Here is a 26,676-nt window from a genome sequence, read left to right as displayed (position 1 = left end):
CAGTTTAATCAAGATTATTAGGGATCATGAGAATTTTAACAATTTTAGATCTAAAGGTTACATTAGCCTTACTCTAATGACTCCATTGTCTCCATTAAGAATGGACAAAAGCCCTGGCTGGACTGGCATAGAGGTTAGAGCATCAGCCTGCAGACCAAAGGGTCATGGGTTTGATTCCCAGTCAAGGGCACATACAGGAGTTGCAGGTTCTATTCCCAACCTTGGTCGGGGCACATGCAGAAGGCAACCAATCGATATGTCTCTCTCACATCAATCTCTCTCTCTCCCCCCTCCACCCCTTCTGCTCTCTCTAAAAAAAAAAAAAAAAAAAAATCAGTGGAAAAAAATATCCTCGGATGAGGATTAACTAAAAAAAAAGAATTGGAAAAAAAAAAATACCACAGGAACAAAATATACCAGGATGCTTATATTGACCACCTCTGAGTTGTAGAATGAAGGGTAATTTTTCTTTCCTTTTTAATCTTTTCTGCATTTTCAATTTTTTCTACAACAAACACGTATTATTTGAATGATCAAAAAGGTTATCTTTAAAGATAATATAGAATAGCATCACATTAAATAGAAAGAAAACAAAACAAACAAAAAAGACTGCTGTGAATATCTCCTCTAGAATGTAGTTGTTATTCATTTTACGCATCCAATTAAGTTTTCTGGGTCTGGGTGGGTGCAGGAATGAGGACTAGCTAGAGTTAGCCAACTAATAATCCCCTGCCCTACCTAATAAAAAAGGCAGAGTCTAAGCCAAGTGAACTTTGCTCATCTGTTCCTGGGTGAAACAGCATCTAGATCTTTAGGAGAATCACAGGCATGCTATGGAGAGAAAATTTGGAAAAAAATGAACCTCTGAATCTCTTGTTAGAGTCTAAATCTTGTCTAAATCTAACTTCTCAAGGTGGATCCAAGAATGTTTTGTTCTAGTTCTAAAGTAACAAAAGACTCCATGTAAAAGTGGAATTGGTTCTTTTTTTTGTAAGAGAAGAACAGAAATAGACCATGAGGGTGCGACTGTGGTCTTATAGAATTTTAATATTATGGGCATATTAAGCAAATGTATGAAAAGTGTTTTAACACGCCCACTATTACTGAACATTAAGCATGCACCTGAGTCAGCCTAAATCTCTTCAGGAATTGAGGGCTATAGAGATTCATATGTTTTTGAAGTCATATTTCCCCATATGAACAGTTCTGAAGTTCAGAGTTTAAATGAGATTTTATCCAAAACCAAGCAGATTAAAATGATACTGTTTCTATATGTGTGAGACACTGTTAGCAGTATCATGAGAAAGAACCTGATGTACGATGTTCCTGGGGCAAACCATTCATTCTAGTAACTCCTTGGTTTCTCAGGTATGTACAGTTATAGGAGCTACTATAAGCCTGTTTCAGCTGATGACTTTCTTGATCTTTGAAAATCGTATTATGGGTCGTGAATAGTGAGAATAATGGAAAAGTGATGACCATATTCAGAATGACATAGACTACATTATAGCATTATGTAACAGAAGAGAATGGGCCTCATATTGGGCACTGGAGTCCTGGCCCCGGCCCTGCCTCCGGTTACCCGGGTAAGTATAACATGTCACCTGACCTCAGGGCCTGGGTGCTCCTCTCGGCAAATTGATGGTGGCGTAGTTAGTTGGTCACTGAGACTTCTTTCTAATTCTAAAATTCTAATTTTTCTCCTTTTATTGGCTGATTAAAACAAAGGTCCAGATCTTTCATGTTTTCTTTGAAGAATTCAAGTTCTATGAAAAATGTCAACTTCTTCCTAAATCAAAAGTGTATTTAAAACACAGCATGGAAGATGATAACCTCCATATAGTTCACTTTTCAAGTACTGAGGAATGACCAGAGTTGTATGGCATCCAGAAAGATTTATCTATTAGAAAACTGACATAGCTTGGAAAAACTTTAAAATGATTAACATTTGTGATTATGAAAAAGAGAATGAGGTTTAAAGGAAAAAAAGGTAACTGGAAGAAAGGAAATTGGTATATAGACTTCTTCCTAATCTCAGTTCTAGACTAAGAGATAATTCAAATATTTTTTTCAATATGATGTACCTCAATTCTGCAATAACATGAACTATACATTTTAATGGCTAAAGAGATATTCTTATGTGTCTCCTGTCAAATCTAGTAAGTTGTTCTATTAGCTCCACTGGAAGAATACCAATGAATTCAGTATGCTGGGTATTGAAACTGAAATCACACAAACCCTTGGGTCCTTCATCCTTGGAGAGATGAAGGTTCCTAACTGGATCCCGGATGCTGCAGTCTGTTCCTGCCCAGGTGAAATCACAGATGCAGGTGGCTTCATTACTACACACCTGTGAAGAACAAAGAACAGAGATGGAACATTTTCACTGCACTCTGTAGAACCCTGGTGATAAAGTAACAAGAGACATGGGCCAGGCAGATACTTTAAAAACCATCTGAAATTTTTTAAAAGTCTCCCACAGTTTTAGGTATTAGACAAGGGGAAACTACATATGGGTCAAATAGTTGAATGTGGTTTTTCAGTTAATTACCAAAAAAAAAAGATGAGAAGAAAAACCTTAATTGAATGTTAATTATTCATGCTGCTGTTATTTAAGCACATACATGTCTGACGGTGAAGTTTATTTCATAAGTAGCTATTTCTAGAAACATACATGCTCGATTCAGGGAATGAATAGATACCAGGCTCAAGAAGCACTGCCCGAGACCAGAGATGAAGCCCAGGAGGCACAAACACCAATGCTTCCCGTGACCGCACCACATTCAACACCAAGGTGGCACTTTCCCAGACAAATGAGCACCCTTCCCACCTTCCCTGCCTGCCCATAAAAGCTCTTCTCTCAGTCATCCAGGCTAAGACCCTCCGAAAGTGATCTTTGTCTCCTCTCTCATCCTCGGGACCAAGCAGTAAGCTGGCATGGACTTGTCACTTAGATAAAATAAATAGCCGTCTGCAAACTAAAGGCAGAGTAGTTTAAACCCATATCTGCCTGTGAAATACAGTCAGAGACAGATTATTAGAGGTGATAAAATCAAACTTAAGCCTATTGGTATCAGAAGCTGTTCAATCTGAAATGTTGTAACACTGTGATTATGATTATAGGATTAAATTTGACCTTTTTTTTTTTACAAGATGAAAGTGGGAAGGAGGGTAGGGAGTCACGGGCCCTTTTAATGCATTAAATTTTATAATGCTCACAAAGCAATAACTGACAGCCTGGCCAGTGTGGCTCAGGGGTTGAATGTCAACCCATGCACCAAGAGGTCACCAGTTCGATTCCTGGTCAGGGCACATGCCCAGGTTGTGGGCCAAATCCCCAATGGGGGGCATGCAGGAGGTGGCCAGTCAATGTTCTCTCATCAATCTCTCTCTCTCTCTCTCTCTCTCTCTCTCTCTCTCTCTCGTCCTCTCTCTCTCTAAAAGTTAATAAAGAAAAAAAATTTAATTTTAATCAATAAATAAAAATTATAAGACAAAGCGATAACTGACTAATGAATGGTTCTGCCCAATGCTTTTTTTTTTTTTTTTTTTATCCTCTCAGGACTGCAGGCCGACGCTCTAACCGCTGAGCCAAACCGGCCAGGGCCCAATGCTTTTATTTTCATCCACAATTATTGAGCATTTACTATGTGCTAGGTACCTATGCTGAGTGTTTTAGGTACAGTATCTCATTTATACTCACACTAGCACCCTGATGAATGAGAGAGGTTAAGTAACTTGCCCAGTCACTGAGATAGCAAGAAGCAGAGCCAGGATTCAATCCCAGGAATTCTCTCTAGCCCCCAAATCCATGCTCTTGATCAGTAGGCTATACAGCCTATGATTCAACCAAACCTGGAACTATACATAGTTGTCGGGTATATGCTTCTTAGGCCTTTCTATCTTGTTTTATTCTGCTTATTTATATTTTGGATTCTTTTTATCTTCATTCCAGAATCTTCCTTTTATATTATTGTTCCTTCGTGTTTCTTTTATCCACTTCTGAGGTATGTTTAAATTTTGAAATATCTTTCTTTTACTAAGCCAAATTTAAATAATTATTAAGATTTTTTTTTTTTTTTACATATTAAGCCTAAGTTTGCCAGCTGTGTCTGCCCAAACACTTTGTTCAAAGAATTAAAGACAAGTGCAGATAGAGGGAGCATCTTCTCTTTGCCTGGCAATGATGCAAACTTACCGTGGAACTGCAAACACTGGGCTAGCTCAGTGATCCGCCTTTAGTCTGATGTGACCTTGCACACACACATACCAGCATGCCTGCCGATTAGCTGGAAGGGACTTACTGAGAGAATTTAACTTACTGTAAATGGTACAAAGTAATCACATTGGGTCTTTACAGAAAATCACGTCAATTTTCTTCCAATTCCTTAGATGTTAAGCTATATCTAGAGAATGTGGTGAACACAAATAGTGATAATAGAAATGGCTGATGTTGGTCAGTGGTTAGAGCATCATCCCAAGGACCAAAGGGTTGAAGGTTCAATTCCCAGTCAAGGGCATGCATGTACCTGGGTTGTAGGTTCGATTCCTGGCCCGGTTGGGGTGCATGCAGGAGGCAACCGATCGATGTGTCTCTCTCACATCGATGTCTTTCTCTCTCTCTCTCTCTCTCTCCCCCTTTCACTCCCCCCTTTCCATTCTCTCTAAAAATCAATGGAAAAAATATTCTTGGTTGAGGATTAAAAAAAATTTTTTTAAATACACCATATCAATACATATGGGTGTTATTGTTAGCAGATAAGGATACTAAAAAAATAATCATAGTCAATGCAGAGATACTGGCAACAGCCACAGAGGGAGAGTGGTTGAACTGGAAATCTAACCACTGTGAACTCTGAGGATGCCAGATAATAAAGGTTTGATCTGGAACACTAATGCCTACTTACCCCATGGCCTGAACAGACTTTACCCTTGGAATCAAGTGGGCAGCTGCTCATATTTAGGGCCTGAATCTGTAGGCACTTCCGATCTAAACACATCATAGATGGGCCGCATGGAGTTCCATCTTCCACATAGCCCACATCTGTATCATCATCTAAAACCACGTGGGCACCACTAAAAGGAGAAAGATGTTCATAGTCATTAGTACCACACTTGGAAACACAACAGCAACATGAGTGAACCTTGCTCTTCGTGATGTTGAAGAGGCTGTCAGTGGACATGGACTTCTAGAATTTCTCCACTTCCCTCTTCCTTTCCAACTCTTCTTAATAAAAAGCATGATAAAAAACAAACAAAAAACCTACCATTCCTTAGCATTATTATACCACACAACTTCAGGAAAAAATATGTCATTTTTTAGAATACCTAGGGTATTCTAAATATCCCCTTGTGTTCAAGACCAACACTGAGATGATGGGGTGGGTAAGAGAACTCTTATCACCAGCTCTCCAAGGCTTCCAGATGTGTCATAGTACAGAAAGTAGATGTTGAGCAAAAACAGCAAATAAAAACATTCTGAAAATTATTATTACTTTAGAGGATTGGATTATTCATGATTGAAAAAATAAACTGGATCCAATAGTAAATATCTATTGATATTTACTACTAAAATTTCAAAGTTAGAAACAACTTGAATTTGAATAATAATCCATACTATAATTACTAAAGGACTACCTTGCTGAATAGTTTACAAATAAACCAATTTAGAATATAACAACATAATTTAACAAGGTTGTTATATCTAGAGACATGTGAAAACTTACATGTTCAAAGAAAGTTTGTGTGCATCAAACTGTGTTTGAAGACAACAACCTTATCCTAGGAAGGATCTTATTGTCTAAGACCCTGTTAGAATAACCTTCAGAGCCATTAAAGGACATAAAAACAGTAATCATTCGACCAAGACAGCATTCTTCAATTTGGTTATCCAATCAGTTTACTAAATTTTGTTCAAAATTACTTTTGGATGTTTTCAGATCTTAACATTCACTCACATAAGATAAAGGTTTGCTACTCTGGGGATACAAAGAATAAAAGTTTGCAGATGCTGAAGGAAATTCTGTAGGGGGATCACCAAAGTGTTCTGAGCAATGACAGTACCATTTGAATGAGAGCCCAGCATCTTAGAAGTACGACTACTTTGAAGGAAACAATGATTATTTGGAATATGATATGACTCCTTGGCTTTAAAAATAAGCTTCATATTTTCTGTGCTTTATACTCATAAGTAATTGGATATCAAACGTTTGCCTACAGCTATAAATAATATTTTAATACATATTTTCCTATATGTGTTTATGTACTTATTCAACCATCTTCTAAACCAGACACATCTGAATGAAGTAAAGTTTAAACTTTTTGTCATAAAAAAATAAAATACACATAGTGTTCTAATAGTGACATATTCCAATAGTTAAATCTTTAATCATGGGTCATAACATAATTCTACTCTAAGATTGTAATTACAAAGAATGCCTCACTACTAATAACTGGTACAATTTTTGAACACGTGTAATTTGCAAATCTAGGTAAAACTTTGTTTTATAAATGATTCTTAACACGAAAGGTGAGAATAAATCTCGGTCAATATCCCTCTTACGAGAAATAGAAAAATTTTCCTTGATTTTTCCAAATGTGCAATTCTCATGATCCTTTAGGTGTTTCCGATATTTCATGTTACCTGCAGTCAATCACCCGGCCTTGATGATAGAAGGAAGTTGGGATGATCTCTCCCTGAAGCTGACCAATACGTGGAGCTCGAGTAAGGTTGGTACAGAGCAAAAATCCGCAGAACACATCACTAAACATGTTTAAAAAAAAAAAAAAGATAGAATAAGACAGGGGGAATCATACTAAAAAAATCAAAACTATCCATTCTATATATATTCAAAATATGAAAATATTCTCTTTCCTTCTAAACAAAAACATCCATTCATATATTGTTGGTTGGCTATGATGTCCCTCCTTCCTTACGAACAGAATCACCATTTTGGGGGCGGGGAGCAAAGTGCTCAGCCCTGGAAAACGGTCATGACTGGTGTCTCAGCTAGTCGTGCACTTCCATTTCCCATCCCCCCTTTCCAAGCCACCCCTCCTCCTTATCCTCCTAGAGCTAGAAGTGGCCCCTGGGACTTGAGAAGTGAGAAAATCCTGGCTAGGAAGCTGCTGGGGAAAATTTTGCTTTCTGGATAAAAGGTTAGAGACCATCTTTCCTAGCCCTGCTTCTTGCTTTGAATGTGGAGGCTTTACATCTAACTTGTAACTGTTAAGTTCACAAGCGTTAGAATACAAACTCAATACCCAATGGATTACAGAGCAGAGGAGCAGAAATCATCTGGGTCCTTAGTAACATTATTAAATGACTCACCCACCATGAGGGCATCTACTTCTAGGCTATTTAAGTAAACAATACGTTTCCAAAACCAAAAAAAAAAAAAAGGCTACGAATAGAAGAAGCACATCACAAAGAAAGGAAATCCACTGTCCAAAAACTGCATGAAAATGTACTAAATTCCATTTGTAACCGGGGAAATGCAAATTATAACCACAATAATATAGTGATTCACACCCACCAGAATAGATAAAAGTAAAGTCTGATAATACCAAGCATTGAAAATGTAATGCAAAATTCTCACATACATATTATTGCTGGTAGGGTTTACTAGTACAACCATTAAAAAAAGAAATAACAGTGTGACACCACTTGGTGGCAGTGAATATATACATCCCATGACTTAGTAATTTTTCTTCTGGGTACCAGCCTTAGAAAAATGTGCCCGAATGTGCACTAAGTTACATGTAAAACCTGTTCACTGCAGTATGGTTCCTAGTAGCCAAAATATGGAAACAATCTAAATGTCCATCAACACAGAATGGAGAAATAAATTGTGACATATTACTATGAATACAGATGAAAGTAAAACAAATGAACCCAAAAAATGGACAGTTAAACACACCATAGACGATTCTTAGAAACGCTGAACTTGAAAAGCAAAATACAAAATAGTACAGAAAGTCTGATTCCTTTTATATAAAGTTACCAAAACTTTTGACAAAATATATCATTTAGAGATGAAAAGTCAGGCACTCTAAATAAAAGCAAGAAAGTGTCTGCCATAAAGTCAAAATGATAGAGCCTCCAGGAGAGGGACAGGGTACAGTGAGGAGATAATTTTTGGGGATTCTTCAATGTTCTATTTCTTGATCCAGGTGAGATTACATGGGAGTTCACTTAATAATTCTTTGGTAGAATGTACATTTGTGTATTATTCACCTATCTGTTTATTTGTTATATTTCACAATTGTTAAAAGTTTCAGAAAACACTGATTTTTTTTTTTTAAAACTTACTGGTGGTTGGATATTCTGTTACCAAATATTCAAAAGCTATATTTTACAATGATCTAATCCAATGCCTCCCAAACTTTCTGGAATCACAGAAACATATAGAAATGATCAGATTTGTCTAGGACACTGAGTTAATGAATGAACCTGATATAATCCAGAGGTGTCCAACCCCAGGACTTTGACAACTTTGGGCCCCACTTTCTCCTACTTCCTGGCACCTCAAGGGCTGAACACTGCAGACCATCTGTACCCTCCTCGTGAGATATCAGGTGGAAAGCCCTGTTCCATATCTTGGGTTAATTTTAATGAAATTATAGTCAAAGACTTGTTGCCTTCTAAGGCCTCATCCATCACCAAAGACTGGGTGGAATTTCAAAGTTTTGTAAAGTGCAACATAGAAACCATTAACTAGAGAAATAAAAACTTACATTAAATCCTTGCTCTGTTTCAAAATTAGGAGAAGAATCCTCATTGTTATGGAAGAAAAACAGAGGAGCTTTGGCTTGTAGCTTAAAGATCCCATAGATCCAAGTCATTGAGTTAACCATTAAATCACAATATTAACTTCCCTCAACTAATCAAGGGAAAATATCACCAGTGGGCTCTGAAAATATCTTATTTCCTAAGTATTTCCTAAAATATCATATTTCCTCCAATATGTACTAACTAGATGTCTTTTTAAAAGGGAATAAAAATCTCTGATACAGACATTAGATATTTAATTAAGTCAAATGCTGTTGCACTCATGAAGTGATAAAAAATGTTATTTTATTCTGAATGGTCTTCAAAATATATATGGCCTACATATGTTGCTTATAGAACTCTGTATACCCTGGACCATTCACAGGGCATATCTTACAGCAATAGTGCAAAATTAAAACCTAATATTAATTTGTAATACCTTGGCAAAGTATCTCTTCAAAACAAGCATCAAGGAAAATACAGCGTGTGAAAAGTTCCTGAATTTTACAGAAATGGTGTGAGCCTGTGCCACAGAAACAGTGTAGTCCGTGGCCACTGCCTCTAGATATACTAACGGTTTTTTTAAACACATACTTTAAAATTTGAAATAGCTAAACATTTATTTAAAAAGTCAGTAACACTTATGTTGTGCCCATTTCGCGTTTGCACCAGGTCTGCCCATCCCCTCATCCGGCCCCAAAGCTGGTCACTCACTGTTTGCTGCACTGAATCCATCGATCTCCATCCTTCCCACAGTTGCCCTTCTCTGTGCCTTCTGTGTTCAGCTTCTCATAGCAGAACTTGTCGGACCCTGAAGCCTCTTTTGGAGATGAGCAAGAGAAGAAAATTTATTTTAGTTCTCTTTGTTATTCATAACAAGTAACGTGCCAGTAAACGTTCGACAACTGGTTCTCAAAAAATAAATAAATCCTAATTTGCAGCATTTACCAATTTCCCTGGTGTAAATACCATTATGTAAATTTCTATGGTGTAATACATGGCTCATTTCAAAATATCAGTGTGATGTCAACTGGCTTCTAGAATTTCTGAAATTTTGACAGTTGGCTCTTCCAAGTTAATACAAGACAGTTTCAACACACTACCACTTTAAACTTGAAAAACAAATGTATTCCCAGTTCTTGCTGGTGGGTTTGAGGGTAGGAGGTAGGAATGATCATCAGCGGAAACTAGCGAAGTGACACAGAAAATTAATACACATTCTAGTCCTGTTTTATATTAATATTAGGAGATACTATAAAGTCTTAGCTAATTGAGATTTTATGCTGGCACTTTGGTTTTGACATTTAAACCTTTTAAAAGAAATCTGCCTCTACTGTCTTTCCTCTGTCAAAACTGAAGCACCAAAGTAAACCTTTCAGTTAAATGGTGTTTGCCAAACACTGAAATCCCTTGTGCAAGGGCTCTGTTCTTCCTTTGTGTGCTTTCTGTTTCTTTGGGGGTGACCAGCCTCAGCCAGCATAGCACACCCATTCCTCTCTCTGCTGGTCCAGCCCTCACGAATCCAAGTTCGCTGGAGAGGCACTGCAAATGTCAGGAAGATGACATGTGTATTAATGTTCAGGGGACAGACTGAGCGTCGGGATCGTGTGCCCGAATGTCTCTCTGTCTGCCCTTGGACAGCACCTGCACCTTCACTTCACAATGAGGACAGTAGAGGACAGAATTTAAAAATGAAGGGTTGGAACTTTCCTGGGGTAACAGAACAGAAAGCTAACTTTGGGGGGAGGGTGTAAATGTTAAATCCAAGATACAAAATAAGTGATGCAAGTGGCTGGGTAACGAGCGTGACCGCTGCACTCAACCCGATCTCTGCAAATGGACACACAATCCCTTGTCTTCCAGCCACAAGCACGGAATGACACTTCGGTGCTGACGACAAGTCCCCAGCTTCAGCAGATGTCATCTGTGGATCTGGGGCTAAGATTCACAGTTCTCTTTACTTCACCCTTTTCTAGATTTTTCAGGAAACATCACCCCAAGCCGCATATCTCTTTCAGCAAGGCTGAACGACGTGGACACTGTGAAGAGAGACCCGTGTGTGACTATCCACGGGAAGACCTACTTGCTCCCCAGATGTACTGACACTGGTTGTCCCGGGTCTTGCACTCCCCACTGTAGCAGCGGCCCTGGGGACAGGACAGACATGTTAGGAGGCCCGTGGAGCCAGTTCTGTTTCCTCCCACATCTTCACAGTGAAAATGAGAATCACAAACATCTTCAGACAAGTATAAGAATAACAGACAGTTAAAATCTAAAACTCAGGACTGCTGTACCTCATAGTATAGCTCTTTAAATCTAATCATCTAGCCCAGCCGGTGTGGCTCAGTGGATTGAGCATCATCCCATGGACTGAGAGGTCCCAGTTCGATTCCAGTCAGGGCACATGCCCGGGCTGTGGGCTTGATCCCCAGTAGGGGGCGTGCAGGAGGCAGCCGATAGATGTACATCTCTCACATCGATGTTTCTATCTCTCTCTCCCTTCCTCTATCTCTAAAAACTCAATAAAAACATATTTTAAAAATAAATAAATAAATAAATCTAATCATCTAAAATTTTAAATTTTATGGTAAACAGCTATTAAATTTCTTTGCGTGATATCAAAATGATTTGTAGCTTCTTTTGTTTGTGAATAGTTAGGTTATAACATGGCTTTAGAAGGAAAGCCCACATTATAACAGATTGCCATATTTTTCATAATAAACAGACTGGTATTATTGAAGACAGTCACAACTCAATAAATTAGATTCCTAATTCTTGCCCTTAATCTGGGCAATTTGTCATCAGAGTTAAATATAATACAGTTAGTATTTGGTATGACACAAAGCAACTGTGGATCAGAAGACCACTGGAGTAATTTACTATTGTTTGGGTTGCAATTTCCTTTCAATATTACATTTATTACAAAAAAAAAAACCCTCACAAATTCTTTAAAAATTACACTTAAAACATATAGTACAGCATACCTGGTTTTGATTGCATGCGTATCCATCTTGCTTATGAAGATTTGGTGGGCACTGAAAAATACCATCTTGTTAGTTAATGCTCATCATCATGCATTCCTTTGGGTTACATGCATAAGATATAAAAATGCAAAACAATTCAAACATGGTGAATATATAATTGGAAATATTGAGAAAAATATGAGTAACTCCTTAAGGAGATGATCCAAATTAATTCTCCCATTATTGGTAAAAATAAATAAATTAGGTCCACACAGTGGGTGCTTTTATTGTTTCTCTGTTTTCCTTGAAGTTGACTAGAATAATAACTTGCATTCACTTGCATGCAGAGTGAAAAGTAGAAGGGATTAAAATGGACAATGAAGGGACATGAATCAGCTTGGGATGTAGGAGTGGACATGTACAGGAACTAAGTTTCAGACTGGCTCAGCTCTGTGAAAAGTGTCAAATCTACATCTGCCACCCACGATGCTCACCGACAGCCCACATGACTAAAAAGGAAGAAACATCCGGCCGTTCAGCTGTGTCTCCATTACATTTCTGACCTCCAAACCACAGGCCTATTACCACAACAGTCCTGATGTGATGAATGTTTCTTTTTTCAGGTCTATTTATCAAATAATTATTTAAAAGTACACTTCATGCCCTGGCCGGTTTGGCTCAGCGGTTAGAGAGTCGGCCTGCGGTCCGGAGAGACCCGGGTTCGGTTCCCGCTAAGGGCACGTACCTCGGTTGCAGTTTGTCCCCGGCCTTGGTTGGGTCATGTGGGTGGCAACCACTCGATGTGTCTCTTTCACGTTGATATCTCTCTCTCTCTCTCTCTCTCTCTCTCTCCCACTCTATCTGAACAAAAAATAGAAAAACGTCCTCTGGTGAGGAAAAAAAAAAAAGTACACTTCATTGTCACCCCATATTACCCTGAATACATTAAATTAAAGTGTTTACTACATTTAAAAGAGCTCAAAAGAAGTTCCATTCAAAGTCTCTGCTACGGGTGTGCAAGTGAGGGACACAGCGATCTGCACTGAGTCCTCCCTCGGGTTTTTGTCACCTCCTCAGTAAAGGACCGTTGCACACCTTCAAATAACTGGAGACATCCTCTATTTCTCTCTTTCTAGCCTGTCAAAAAAATCCCAGTGGCTCTACCTTCAAAGTACCAATGCGGTCTGACCACTTTTCTCCATGGCCACTGGGGACGCCTGGCCCAACCCTTCTCCATCTCTCACCGGGATTATGCAGCAGTCTCCACCCAGTTCCCCTCTTCCACCCCAGCCGCCTTCTCATCTCTACAGCCACCCAAGTGTTCTTTAAAAAGCGTAAACCAGATTGTGTCACTTCTCCGCTCAATTTACTCATTGGCCTTCAAAGTTCAACGTGATGTGCTCCTCTGCCCCCACAACCTCATCCTCGCCTGACCTCACTCCTACTCTGTATCGCGACTGCTCTGACTGCGAGGACGTGCCCGCCACCCCCGGCCTGGCCCTGGCTTCCTTCGATCTTCCCCGATTTCCGCAGGGCTGGCTCTCTCGCCTTCTTCAGGGCTTCGCTCCAGTTGCAGCATCTCAGAGACGCCTTCTCTGATCGTGCTCTTCGAAACTGTAACACCTCGCCTGCTGGCATTATCTGGTCCCAGTCCCTGTTCTTCTTCCTTCTCCACAGCACTTGCTCCCAACTGACTATCCATGTATAGCAGGTCCTCGAATAATGTTGTTTTGTTATAACATTGATGAGAAAGAAAAATAAAAACATTCCTAGCCAGGGCCACTGTCTGTGTGGAGTTGCAGGTTCTGCCCATATCTGTGTGAGTTTTCTCCAGGGACTCTGAGGCTGACTGGCATGTCCAGTGTCCCAGTGTGAGTGAGCGTGGGTAGGTGTGGGTGTGCCCTGGATGGAAAGGTGTCCCATCCAGACAAGAGTTCCCGCTATGCACAACCAGGGTTGGGACAGGCTCCAGCCCTCCACGACCCGGAACTGGAATAAGTGGGTTGGAAAGGAATGATCTTACTTATATTTGTTCATCTTTCTTAAATATCTACGTAGCTCAAATTTATTTCAATGTTTAATATTAGAAGTGTTTGGGATCTTTTATTCAGAAGTTTGGTGATATTCTTGATGTGACAAGAACAGGGCCGTAGGAACTTAACTCTTGTTCATATCAAGAAGCCTCTGGTAAACTTGGTTGTTATACATCTTTACACTTCAAGCCGCAGTTTCCAAGCACCTATCAACAATGTTAGACAAGGGCTTACTGTGTTTTACTTATTTTTGTGTCTATTGTCCCATCCTAATGTGAGCTCCATTCAGACAGAGGTTTTGTGTTTTGTTCTCTGCTGCCTCCCCCAGCGCCTCGAACAAAACTGGGCTCAACTATTATCGAGTAGGTGCTCAATTACTATTAGCTGGCTGAGAAAATAAATGACTGGCCCATACAGATACAATTAAGTTATTCTATTCTGTACATATCAAGCTGTTCATCAAGTTCACTACTGAAAGCTAACAGAACTAAATTAGAATTGCTAAGAAGCAGTACCTTACTAAGGAGCATGTTGAGATCAAATGCTTGGGTTCTACATGTTTTCACAGAATATCTGACTCTCATAGAAGCTTTCATTCACCACAGCTTTTCATTCAACTTGATGGTGACTATTCAAAGGATATAATTATCAACTCTAAAACCTGGCATACTGGGCCAACTACACAAAAACAAAGATCCCTGTGGTCTCTGTCGTCCATCCAAATCTGCTCAAAACACAGTCATTATCTTATTAATCAACTAACATTAATTATTCACTCACTCCAAGACAAATACAACCACACTGAGCAAAAATGAAAAAGAAATGCCGCTAATAGAACAGGCACATCAGGGTCTAAAATTAATTTGTCATATTTGACTTTTGTGATGTTTCAATAGGAAAGAACTCATAGAATTCTTTACAAATGAAAAAATTCTTTACTTTACCTAATTATAAGCTGTCATAACTACATGCAAGAAGATTTCCAATCAATTTATTTTTAGTTTAGGCTAATAAAAGCCAATTGCTTATCGTTGAAACATTTAACAAGGAAAATTATGGAACATTTTATGGTCTCTGGAGACATTGAAAACAGGAAAACCATAAATCTGTGCACTTTATTCTGCCCATGCAGTAATATGCCTTTGAGTACAGCTCTGGATTCGGTCTCTAAATGCCATGCCACCCTGACTTTTATGCTGTGCTAGAAGTTCACTTGAGGCAGACTTCAACAGTGCAATAACAGTTAAATGGGCTTATTTTAAATTGTGTTAGTCTACCCATTTAGATGACATATTTCATAGTGCTAACAAAAAAACCTTTCCCACATCTTTCTAAAATATCTTTATTATGTCATCCAGCATTGTTTGCCAAGGAGTTCTCTCAGTTGCACAAGTATTGTTTATTCTGCTATACAATGTGAATTTAAAAAGTAGCTCAGGCCCTGGCCTGGTGTGCCAAGGTTGGGGCTTCAATCCCCAGTCAGGGCACATACAAGAATCAACCAGTGAATGCATAAATATGTGGAACAATAAATCAATCTCTCTCTCTCTCTCTCTCTCTCTCTCTCTCTCTCCCTCTCCCTAAACCCAATAAGAGAAATAAAAGTAGCTCAAAGGCATCAGTTAATGCTAATATCAAAATGAAGTAAAAACATACTATGAAATAAGAGATAAAGTCATAATGTTGCTAATGATACTGATTCTCAAAGATGACAATTTCTTTAACATTATTAGTGTCGATTAAATTCAAAGTCACTGCCTTTTACAAAGCCAAAGAATTTGAGGACATTTAACTCCTTCTCTGCTAATTATCTATTTCAGGTGCATTCTGGTCATATACAGAAATTATCACTAAAAGAACATGCTATTCTAATATGCCACTTAGATATTAACAGTACAGTTTTTACCTTAGACAAATGAAATAAAAAGGACATTTTGAAAAATGTAGACAAAATATTTAGTTGATCACAGAGCCCTCATTATAAAAGCCTTATTTCCAGTAAATTCTATGGCAATTCAGGAGTTAAAGGTTGAAGTGGAAAAACTGTACTTCTAAAAACTGAATACACAGATCCAAAACAATATATGATGGATATAAAAATAGTATTATCCTACAGAATAAAAAATATAACTCAGTGAAACACTATTTCAGGAATGTCAGTATCCTTGTCATAAACCACAGAATCCACAATTCTTACATTTTGCCACTGTTTGATAAGAAAATTATAGAGAAAATCATCTATATATTTAAATATAAGAAACATACATATAAAAATCACAAAAGAACAGCCTGAACACATTGCAACTGTACCATCTCCTTACAAGGACCATTTGGATTGAGCCTCAGATGATATACATCAAGAACTTCAAAGAGGTCAATTAGGAACTTTTGTTTCCCTCTCCTCTTGTCCTTTCAGTGAAGGATACTCAGTGTAACTCCAGCTACTCTATGCTCATTTGCCCACTTCTTCCCTGGGCAGGCAGGGTGGTTGACTGGTTGGTAAACCTGGGAGGAATCACTGGGCATTGTGGCTCAGTTCTGCCTACCTTGTCTTGCCTACTCACACAAATCATATTCTCTCTGCAGCTCCTCCATGACATACAAGGCAAACCGGGCTCTGCAGGGAGAGGTCGCTCCAGACCCAATTTTGTCAATAAGCTGTTGCTATAGCCTGAATCTGGGATCTATAAAGAGGTCCTTTTAGCCCTCACACTAAGCTATGGCTTTTAACTTGGTCATTTTCAACAATAAAAATGATTTTCTGGCTTTCATCTGTACTATATTTATTGGTAGCCCATTGAAAACCACAAAACTTGGTAATAGGTAACTCCACTCCCGGGAACTTATCCTAATTAGCTAGCCCTAAATAAGAAACACGCTTTAAAATGCATAAAGGAGCCCTGGCCAGGTAGCTCAGTTGATTGGAGCATCGGCGTGTACACCAAAAAGTTGCAAGTTCAATTCCCAGTCAGAGCACATACCTAGGTTGCAGGTTTGATCTCTGGCTAGGACATGTATGAGAGGCAACCAATTAATGTTTCTCTCTCACATTGATGTTTCTCTCTCCCTTCCTCTCTCTAAAATCAATAAACATATCCATGGGTAAAGTTGAAAAAACTTTAGCCCAGCTGGTGTAGCTCAACGGTTGAGCGTCGACCCATGCACCAAGAGGTTGTGGGTTCGATTCCCAGTCAGGGCACATGCCCAGGTTGTGGGCCTAATCCCCAGCAGGGGACATGCAGGAGGAGGCAAACTGATGTTCCCTCTTATCGATGTTTCTATCTCTCTCTCCCTCTCCCTTCCTTTCTCTTTAAAATCAATAAAGAAAAAATTTTTTAAAAAACTTTAAAAAAATGCATGAAGGTGTTCACTGCTATATTAATTATAATAATAAAAAGTTGCCAACAATCTACATGTCCACCACTAGATACAGAAGTCAACTAACACACATGACAGACTCATGCAATTGTAAAAAGAATATTTATGTAATAAATGTGCAATGTTATGGGAAAATGCTTTTTACGTAAGTCAGAATAAATATGAAGATAGAATGAAATCCAAAATTCTTACTAAACTCCTACCTGTCCTGATTCCTGACTTCCTCTCTGAATTGTTCCCACTAGTCTATAGCTATCCTTGCTTTTATTCCATTTCTTGAAGAAACCAAGATCCAGTACTTGCTGTTTTCTGCCAAGCTCCTTATCTATGTTTCTACCTAAATGCCAATTCCTCCAAGAAAATATACCTAATCACCTCACCTACAAAGAGCTCTCTCTCCATCATATTTTCACATCACCTTATTTTACGCTTAGCTCTAATCACCATCTGACATTCTTGTTCATTCATTTGCCTCTCTCCACCCAGCAGAATGTAAGTACCAGAAGAGCAAGGGTTTGTCCATCATGATCCCTACCACATCGGAACATTTACAGCAGTGCTTGACATACAATAGGTACTCAAGAAATGTTCATATGCATGACAAGTAAAGACTTTAAATGACAAATTTTAAAACCATGAAAATTATATAACAAAGCAATGTTAGAAGTTGATGTTAATTATATTGTTATAACAATTTTAATGTGAGGAAGATGGTGTCAAAGCACAGGGCCATGATGCCAGGGCTGTGTGCGTGGGGGACGGCCACAGAGCTGAGAGCAGGACCTCTGCTGCTCCCAACCCCACTGCAGCCAGAGCAGTGCTACCTGCTTCCTGCTCTCTATGCTGGGCTTGCACCCAAACTTTGTTTTAAAAAAGGGCCTTGTGGCTTAAAAATGTTTGAAAATAGTATGTTAATATTAAGTTAGTGTTTTAGATGTGGGGACCAGGAGAGACAAATCAAATAGTTGGGTAAAAACCATAAAAAGAGAACTAATTAAGACAAGAAAAATTGGAAGAAAAAGAGATCTAGGTCCAAAAATCACAATAAATGTTCTTAAAGGCAGGTTGCAGAACTAGAAATTACTATAAAACAAGCAAAACAAAACAAAAACCAAGGGGCAAAAGTATATTCAGACATGTAATCCAAATGAAAAGCTTTAAAATGTGCATTTACAAGTAAAATGTATTATCTAAAACTCCGTTTGTCATACCTGGCCAGAGTCCCCAGTACAATATTCGGTAATATCACACCCATTCACAGCATCCCGACATTCATATCCTCTTGGCTGAAACTGCAAATCAAAATTCAATGTTAGGAAACAGTATCAATTAATATTACTAAGAGTTAGCATTCTGATATTCAGCAATCATTCCAATACTCTCTCATAGCTATCACCTAACTCTTTATATGAATTAGCAAAATAGTTGAAGAACAAAGGCAAGGCCCAGTTACCATTTTTTGTAGTAAATATGAATCATTAACCAAGGCAATCAGTGTTCAAATTTCAAAACCCACTGTCTCAGAGAATTATTTTAAAAGACAATGTAATGGCAATTATGTAAAGAAACACTGGTGTGGCTTAAGACAAAAGAGCAACAAAACACCAAAATATAAACATAAAATTTCTCTGAAGATTTATGTACTCACCCAATGTTCACTAATTAACTTATAAACTTGGATATTATAATCAAATTTTAATAGTTCCCTTTGGTAACACTAATGAATGCCTACAAGGCATTTTGCTTGTGAGAAGGGATAAATCAAAGATGAAGAGCCCATTACATTCAAGCAATTTACAATCTAGTAGAGGACATAAGATAAATATAAACTAAGCTGGAATCTTCTACAATACTAGAATGTATGATACCCATTAATACTGAACAAAATAATCAAATTGTGTAACTCTATAAGTAAAAGGAATACTAGAGAAAGGAAAATTTAAAAAATGACTTTGCAAAAATTAACTGGTCTCTATAGATGGAATCAACTATGTATCTACACACATTAAACATACATTCATATATTACTTCCTTATCTAGCTTTTTTGCCTTTATAGAGGAATTAAAAAGCCAAACGTAAAAATATGAGCACTAGCTTTTATGCTCAGGGTCTAAACTAAAAGACCACAGGAATTGTCCCTCTTCTAGTCAATCATTTAAATAGATTTTCATCTGCGTTAATAGGGCAACTCTCAATGTTTATTTTAGAAGGAATGTAAGTACATTTTTTAAGAAGGCTTTGGAAGATAGGATGGCTGATAGTGAATCAAAGTAAAGGTAAATGTTGTGACCCACAGAATTTGGGTAGATTTATTGATTTTACAAAATTGCCATGCACTCTATCAACAAACAAATTTGTGGCAAGCTATACAGATGCTCAGTGTATACATTGAGATATCTGACTAATATGTCAATGAAAAGAAAGATGAAACTGTCAGGAAACTCACCAGACATGAGGTGTTGTTACAGCAGGGCCCGTCACTGCAGTGGGCCCCATTGGAGAGAGAGCATTTCTTACAGCACAATCCATAGCACTCCTAGAAAAAAACATTTCACATGAGTAAGTGAGGAAGCTTACCCTGCTGCTCATTCAACATTCTCTCTACAAGTGACCTACACATAATACAAATAAGGAGATTTATACAATACTAAGCAAATACTTTAGGAAAGAATTAACCACTTAAACAAGGATAGATTCCTTTCTGCCATATTTCTCAACAAAGCATAATCTTCTATGAAATGTCTTCTCTACCAAAAAGTCAGCTTATTTCTTAGCAGACATCCCTCCCTTGGTTAGCTCTATTACATTCATAATGCTCAATCTTGTTTTATAAAAACAAAAATAGTACACAACACAGAAAGAATGTTTCATGATTTGGTAAAACTTGTCTAAGATAAATGTGAGCTATGAATTTTTAAGAGGTGGGGAATTTGATTGGAAGGATCCATTAGTTTTTTTCAGACAGGGCCATAATGACATGATTAATCTGACGCATCTGAGCTGGGATGAAGCACTGAGGAGCAAGACAGAAAGAAAGGCAGAGACCACAGTGAGTGATGGCGCAGTCTTCTCGCTAATGCTGCTCGTGTTTGCTCTGGGCAGGAGCTGAGCTGGAGGTAGAAGAGAGCTCTTACACCTACCACATGAAAACCACAGTCACATTCCTCCCCAGCTTCAACATATCCATTTCCACATTCTGTGGGTTCAAAAAGCTGAAAGAAATTAGGGAGAGAAAGGAGAAACATTTTATCACAGAAAATCAGCACATCCGTCAGGCCACACATATGGCCCTTCAATCAGCCATCACGTGATATTCTTCTGTGATCTATGTAGTAGCATCTTATAAATGACGTCTGTGTGGGAAACACTGTTCACTTCTTAGTAACACTTCTAAGAGCCATATTTAAATGGGGGAATATCTCTTGGAGGATTCTCTGCTGGTGGGCTCCAGAGGTGACCTCCACCATTAGAGGTACTTTTCATGGAGATAAGCTGTCAAGAAGAATAGACCACTTCTCATATTTGCTAATGGAGCTAAGGTGCATTGCTAATAATACTCATGTATCTAATTTGCTGACTTACCTCAAGGCAGCTGAGAAGAGTCAAAATTGTCAAAAGGATACAAATGCTTCATTCACAGCCAAATAGAATATACACAATCAAGTAAATAAGCTTAGGAAGAAAAGGTGGCTGGAAATCCACACCCATCATTCTCCTTGAAAATCAATCCATAATATGCCTGAAGCATATTAAGTCCATGTGCAGACATACACATGGCTGTGTAGAAATCTGTCACTCCTGGAGCAATGGAAGAGTCAAATGTCTAGAATAACCCATGCTCTGGTGCTATGACCTTGCTTGCCAGATAAACTCGATTGCAACCAATCGTGGAGGCGGTTGACTGTTTATGAGAACCATTCCTTACTTCCCTTAATTTGGAGCACGATTTCTCTGCGCATGTCCACCGGAGCGAAGGTTGCAACAGCACATCCCCACCTAAATCTCAGAGCCATGAGTAGAAGATGGAGAAAGAGGCTCCTTTCCCACTAACACCAAACACCCAAGGAAGGGGGTGGCTTCCACTGAGTCCACTGAGAGGAGTTCATTCTCCTTCCACTTCCAGGAAGGAGAAATATTGTAGGAAGCAAGGGAGGTGTCCAGGATACTTGGGTGGGACTCCCCAGTGGGAAAGCCCAATGAATGAGATCAACAGATCTAATGTCTGCGGTATTTTCATCAGCAGGCAGCAGAAAATGGAAAAGGGAAGGGCAGACCGGAACATGTAACCAACTGCTAGCCTTCACTCTTAGGACGCTCCTCTTGGGGCAAGCCACTATGGCAAACCACATGGAACACCTGGCAGTTGGGGAGGTTCCCACCGCCCAGAAAAGATGCACACAGGTAATGTAAAAACACACAGGACATGCAAACATACACGCATTAACTGCAAACACTGAAAAAGTCAGTTCTTTGTTACATACATATAAACTCTGTCACTGGAATCCAAGGGGCTTTTTCAAAACCATTCTAATATGGTTTTAAAGAAAAACAAATTCATATTTACTAACTTTTAAAATTAAAGGTATATAGTTATTTCATTTAGTTTCCAATTACTGGAATCATTTTCTTTCCACACACAAGCAATGTCAGAAATCTTAATGATGGATCCTTATACATGCACTCGAAATCTTAACCTTTCCCAACTACTCCGTGTTGTTTCCTCATGTGTGATGCTTATAATTAGTTGGCGAGCTGCAAGGCAGGTAAAATTGGGGGGGGGGGGGCGGGGGAGCTAAGACATTAGTTATATCCCTAGAGAGAACGTTAAGGGCAAATGGAATTTTTGTCAGAGAAATAGGTTAAAGTAATATATCTTAATCTGACCCACTATTTCCTAGCAGCAAGGTGAAATTCCTAACATAAAAATTTCAAAGATATTTTAATTAAAAGACTGTTTGTTCTTTTGAGGGGGAGGGCTCGGAAGGAGTGTAGCTACTAAAAAAAACAGAGATTCAGAACAGTAAAACTATAGTTTTATCATTCATTTAAACAGGTCTCAGTCTTCAACATGATAAAACCTTTGGTTACTAAATATTAAACTGATTGACAACGAACATGCTTTACAAACAAGCACCTGATCCCTGGCACTGATCCTCTGTAAAAAATAAAAGAAAGAGAGAGATAATTACACCTTCTGAGTTACTAACCTTTGTTGGCCTGTTGAAAAGACAGGCTCCACCCCCTCTCTGTAAAAAGTCTCTATATTCCAAAATGCTGCACTTTGAGAACTTTCGGGAATGGGATACCCTGAGGAAATAAAGAATCATTTACAGTATGTAAATAACTTCCCTAAAGCAGTCATCAGCAAAGAAATGTTTTTAAAACCCTGGAATTAGAACAAAATGTTCACTCTGGACTCAGATGACTCTACACAAATTCTGACAAAGTACTGATGTTCAAGTTGGTAAGTACGTGTGATAGAGTTTATAAAATAGAAGTTCAAGGGAAATCACAGATTTGGGGGTAGGTTCCAACCTCCTCAGCATTCGAGCTCTTTTGTGCATGGGCTTGAAAGAGGTTTGGAAAAGCTCATCACAAAACTTCTTTGTTCGGTCTGTATTTTAAAATGTGGTCATTTTTATTTGCTCTGTCTCAGTAAAGGCAAGCACTTTTTTTTTCTTTTTTTTATCCTCACCCGAGGACATTTTTCGATATTTTGTTCAGATAGAGTGGGAGGGAGAGAGAGAGAGAGAAACATCGACGTAAAAGAGACACATCGAGTGGTTGCCACCTGCACAACCCAATCAGGGCCGGGGACAAACTGCAACCGAGGTACGTGCCCTTAGTGGGAACCGAACCCGGGTCTCTCCAGACCGCAGGCCAACGCTCTAACCGCTGAGCCAAACTGGCCAGGGCCACTTTTTTTTTTTTGCCTCTGTCTTGGATTAAAAAAGCTCAGGAACCCACTAGATTTTATTTTGAGGAAAGAGTTGTAAGGGTCAATTCATTAAAGATCATATAATGCAAGCTTCAGCAGCACAATTTGGGTGAACAAAGAAGCCCTAAAAAGATGTTAGACGAGATATATATCTATATCTATATCTATATCTATATCTATATCTATATCTATATCTATATCTATATCTATCTATAGATAGATAGATAGATAGATAGATAGATAGATATATATAGTGTATGTACACACAATCATGTATCATAAACAGAATTAGGATAAGCTCCCATAAATAATAGCTCATTATTCTCAATCACAAATATTATTATTGGTGAAATTCATGATTTAGGAGGACTATAACATGAACTTCTCTATGACTTCATTAATCAAATTACTATCTCTATGTCAGTCTGTACATAGGGGAATGTTACACACATAGTCAAGGTTACACTAAATCATACACATGAATTCCTTGAGCATATTTGTAACAGTACTTGATTTGAGATTTGAAAGGCCACTTATGCTAGGATGTGATCCAATAGTTTATGTGCCCTGATGTAGAGGGCAGTGTGTGGAAGAAGGTGAAATCTGCCATCGTTGACAGTGATCTCGTACAAGAACTATGCAGAAATGTATACTTGAGAAAATACATATTAACTTTAAATAGTTTTATCATATCCTATATGTAATCAGTCCAAAAATTCATCTAAAAAAGGTCACATATATGGTGACGAAATATGATTTGACTTTGGGTGGTGGGTACACAATGCAATGTGAAGATCATGTATCATAAAAATTTACACTTGAAACTTATATAATCTGATGAACCAATGCCACCCCAATACACTTAATAAAAAGAGAAATTCGTTTAAAAATTGGGAGTTTAGAAGATACCTCCCTATGGAACCAATATTAAAAATAGTGTTACCTTCCTATAGCAGTCCTCCAAAAAGTCTACCCCAGCCATACTGCTACTAAACTATGGTACAGCAGCAAGGGGACCACGAAGCCTACAGTTTCGTGTTCTACACTAGCAGGCAGAAGGGCTGGCTCTCTCTACTACTCATGCTCACACTCCTGTTTTCCCATGAGCTGGGCTCCCGGTAAAAGAATAAAGAAGGGACTCTGTACAAGCAGGTCAGGTTTCTGGCAACCGGGGCTCCTAGGAATGGGGGTAGCACCAGAAATGGTCAATGTGTCAAGCAGATGTCTGGCCCGGCCAAAGGAAGTAGGAGAGGCCCACAGCGTGAGGAACCTCTCCCATCTCCAAGGAGAAGGTTCTAGCTTAGGGGCCTTGAGCAGTGGTTCCCATGGGACAGGGGTCCCTGGGAGAGCGGGCAGTGTTTCCAGGCCTTGGTTCACAGAAGCAAAGGCAGCTCTGGAGCAAGAGCATATGGGTGAGGAAATGTTCAAATGTCTATCAGTAGACTACCAAATTTAGACACAATAAATCTGTCTTCATTAAAAAAATGTATTGATTATATAAGCAGGATAGTACAATTTTTATTACAGCAACATGTCTATTGGTGAGTTCCTTAAGATATAAATCGATGACTAAATTGATTTTCACTGACTGCTTCAGGTAGACAATCAGCTTTTATTCTAAGTGTACTAAAAAATTAATGCCTCTATTAAACAGCATTTCATACGGTGCTATCATTAAGGGTTAATAGAAATAGAAGTAGTTACTATATCTTACACTTATCATCAACTTTAAATAAAAAATTAAAATATAAAGTAAATTAGTCCTTTCATTTTAAAAATATCAGATAATTAATTATTGAATTTATACTAAGTGCTTAGCCTAAAAGACCGGTGCCCGAGAGACTGTGTGTCTAATTATAAGCAGCATTTGCAGCAAAAGACATTTATCAAACGCCTGTGTAATGACAACTTACCCCGTTTCTTCCATTATGCAGCCGCCCCAGGATTCTGTGCAGTCACATTCTAGTCCGAGGAAACAATACAAGAAACAGAAGAAACAAGAAACAACAAAAGTCACATCTTTAATTTGCATTACAGCTCTATTTCTTGTTACTAATTCCATGTCATAAGAAGGTGAAGTCTCACAGAACAAAATCGACTTCCTTTAAATCAATATTTATTTCTTCTGTCCAGAAGTACAGGTCATTTCCTAAGACAACTGCAAGAAACACAACTGTGCCTCTCTTCATCACTGTAACTCAGAGAATGCAATTAAGTTCCTAGTTCTAATGTTTAATAGAGAAGCACCCTGGTCTAGAAATCACAAAGCCTGAGTTGTAGTCCAAGTTCTCCTTGATGCAGAGTCCTTTAGGGAAATGACTTAGCATGTCTTGGGTCTCAGTGCTACCACCTCTAAAATGGGGACGTGTCTCTCTGCTTAGATGCCAGGGTGGCTCTGGGGCTCACAGGAGGTGGTGAGGGTGTCCCGTGTGAACTGTACTGCTCTACCCACAGAGGCAAGGAGTCCGCATGATGGCCTACTCCCAGAGCACTCTGGAAGTGGGAGAAGAGAACCCAGTTTGCTAGAGTCAAAGCAAGGATCAGCCAGAAACTTGGAGAACACTATGCTAAAAGGTGTTGTAAAAGAGAGCAATTTAAAATAGACATGTAAATAAGTATTTAAATTAATTAACAATCGTTAACATAGATACCAAAGAATGACATACTGATATTGTGATGGTTTGTTCTTCTTCTCGCTTATTTTGTCCTATTCTCATTTCTATCACAGATAAAGATAATTTTAAAGAAAGGCTTCATTCTTTTGTGAATTGTTTGTTTAGCTAATTATTAGTTCTGAACATTTAATTTAAAACAAACAAACAAAAGAATGAAGAATTTTAGGAAGGAAGGAACGATGCCAGGCATCAGTAATGAACACTATTTCTCACCCTAACCCATCATCCAAGTCAGTAACATCTCAGCGAAGCCCAGCACTGGCCTCTTCCTGGCTCCAGGGTTTTCACACAAGTTCGTCAACCTGGTCCTACTCCCTTCTGACTTCAAGGCATCTAAACCAGCTGATGAAATCAAAACCACCTTTTTTAATGTGTGCTTTGTTTCCTTGGGAAAGCGAATACTGTAAGCGAGATTTTAATAAATGAAAGTCTGTGGAGATTTGCTAAACGCCACCAGACTTACTATACCAACAATGTGATTATTTATTTTGCCCATAAAGAGAATTGAGGAGCCCCTGAATATATATTTTCTTTCAAGTTTCCATACTACTATGCATTAATGACAATTATTTGACAGTCATCAAAAAGTAAAAATATAAATAATGGCAAGGTAGATTTCTGTCCTTTTATCTTTGGGGAGGTTGGAGGGAGGGAACATTTCCACCTGCTGTCCGATATGTTCACAGAGAAAGAAAACTCCCACTTCGTTCATAGTGAAGAGTGGACACCTTGGCCTGTCCTTCCACAGGCTTGCACCGTGTGAGCCCTGAGCACTTCCGCCTTCCGCTACAAAAACTTATTTGAAATTACACGTTACTGTTGTATTGGTATAAAGAGCAATATAATCCATGTTGGATTTTATTCTGATTTTAAAAGAAGTTAAAAATTTTCATGAACCCCTAAAACTGCTGTGGGCCT

The 26,676-nt window shown here is 38.6% G+C and overlaps 1 protein-coding gene across 1 annotated transcript in view; it reads right to left on the bottom strand.

The window, feature by feature from the left end:
* The window catches only part of ADAM23 (ADAM metallopeptidase domain 23), a 161,658-nt gene that overhangs the window by 16,124 nt on the left and 118,858 nt on the right, over positions 1–26,676 (bottom strand). The window contains exons 14-24 of the mRNA XM_036254350.1: positions 24,997–25,045; positions 22,353–22,452; positions 20,286–20,357; positions 19,592–19,681; positions 18,356–18,436; positions 11,755–11,805; positions 10,854–10,917; positions 9,485–9,590; positions 6,644–6,763; positions 4,908–5,076; positions 2,239–2,350 (exon numbers count right to left, since the gene is read on the bottom strand). Of these exons, the coding sequence (XP_036110243.1) occupies positions 2,239–2,350; positions 4,908–5,076; positions 6,644–6,763; positions 9,485–9,590; positions 10,854–10,917; positions 11,755–11,805; positions 18,356–18,436; positions 19,592–19,681; positions 20,286–20,357; positions 22,353–22,452; positions 24,997–25,045 (1,014 nt within the window). The remainder of the gene's footprint in view (positions 1–2,238; positions 2,351–4,907; positions 5,077–6,643; positions 6,764–9,484; positions 9,591–10,853; positions 10,918–11,754; positions 11,806–18,355; positions 18,437–19,591; positions 19,682–20,285; positions 20,358–22,352; positions 22,453–24,996; positions 25,046–26,676) is intronic.

The sequence above is a fragment of the Molossus molossus genome, unplaced genomic scaffold (genome assembly GCF_014108415.1).
Source record: "Molossus molossus isolate mMolMol1 unplaced genomic scaffold, mMolMol1.p scaffold_m16_p_11, whole genome shotgun sequence".
Classification (NCBI taxonomy): Eukaryota; Metazoa; Chordata; class Mammalia; order Chiroptera; family Molossidae; genus Molossus; species Molossus molossus.
This window is presented reverse-complemented; position numbering and strand designations above follow the sequence as displayed.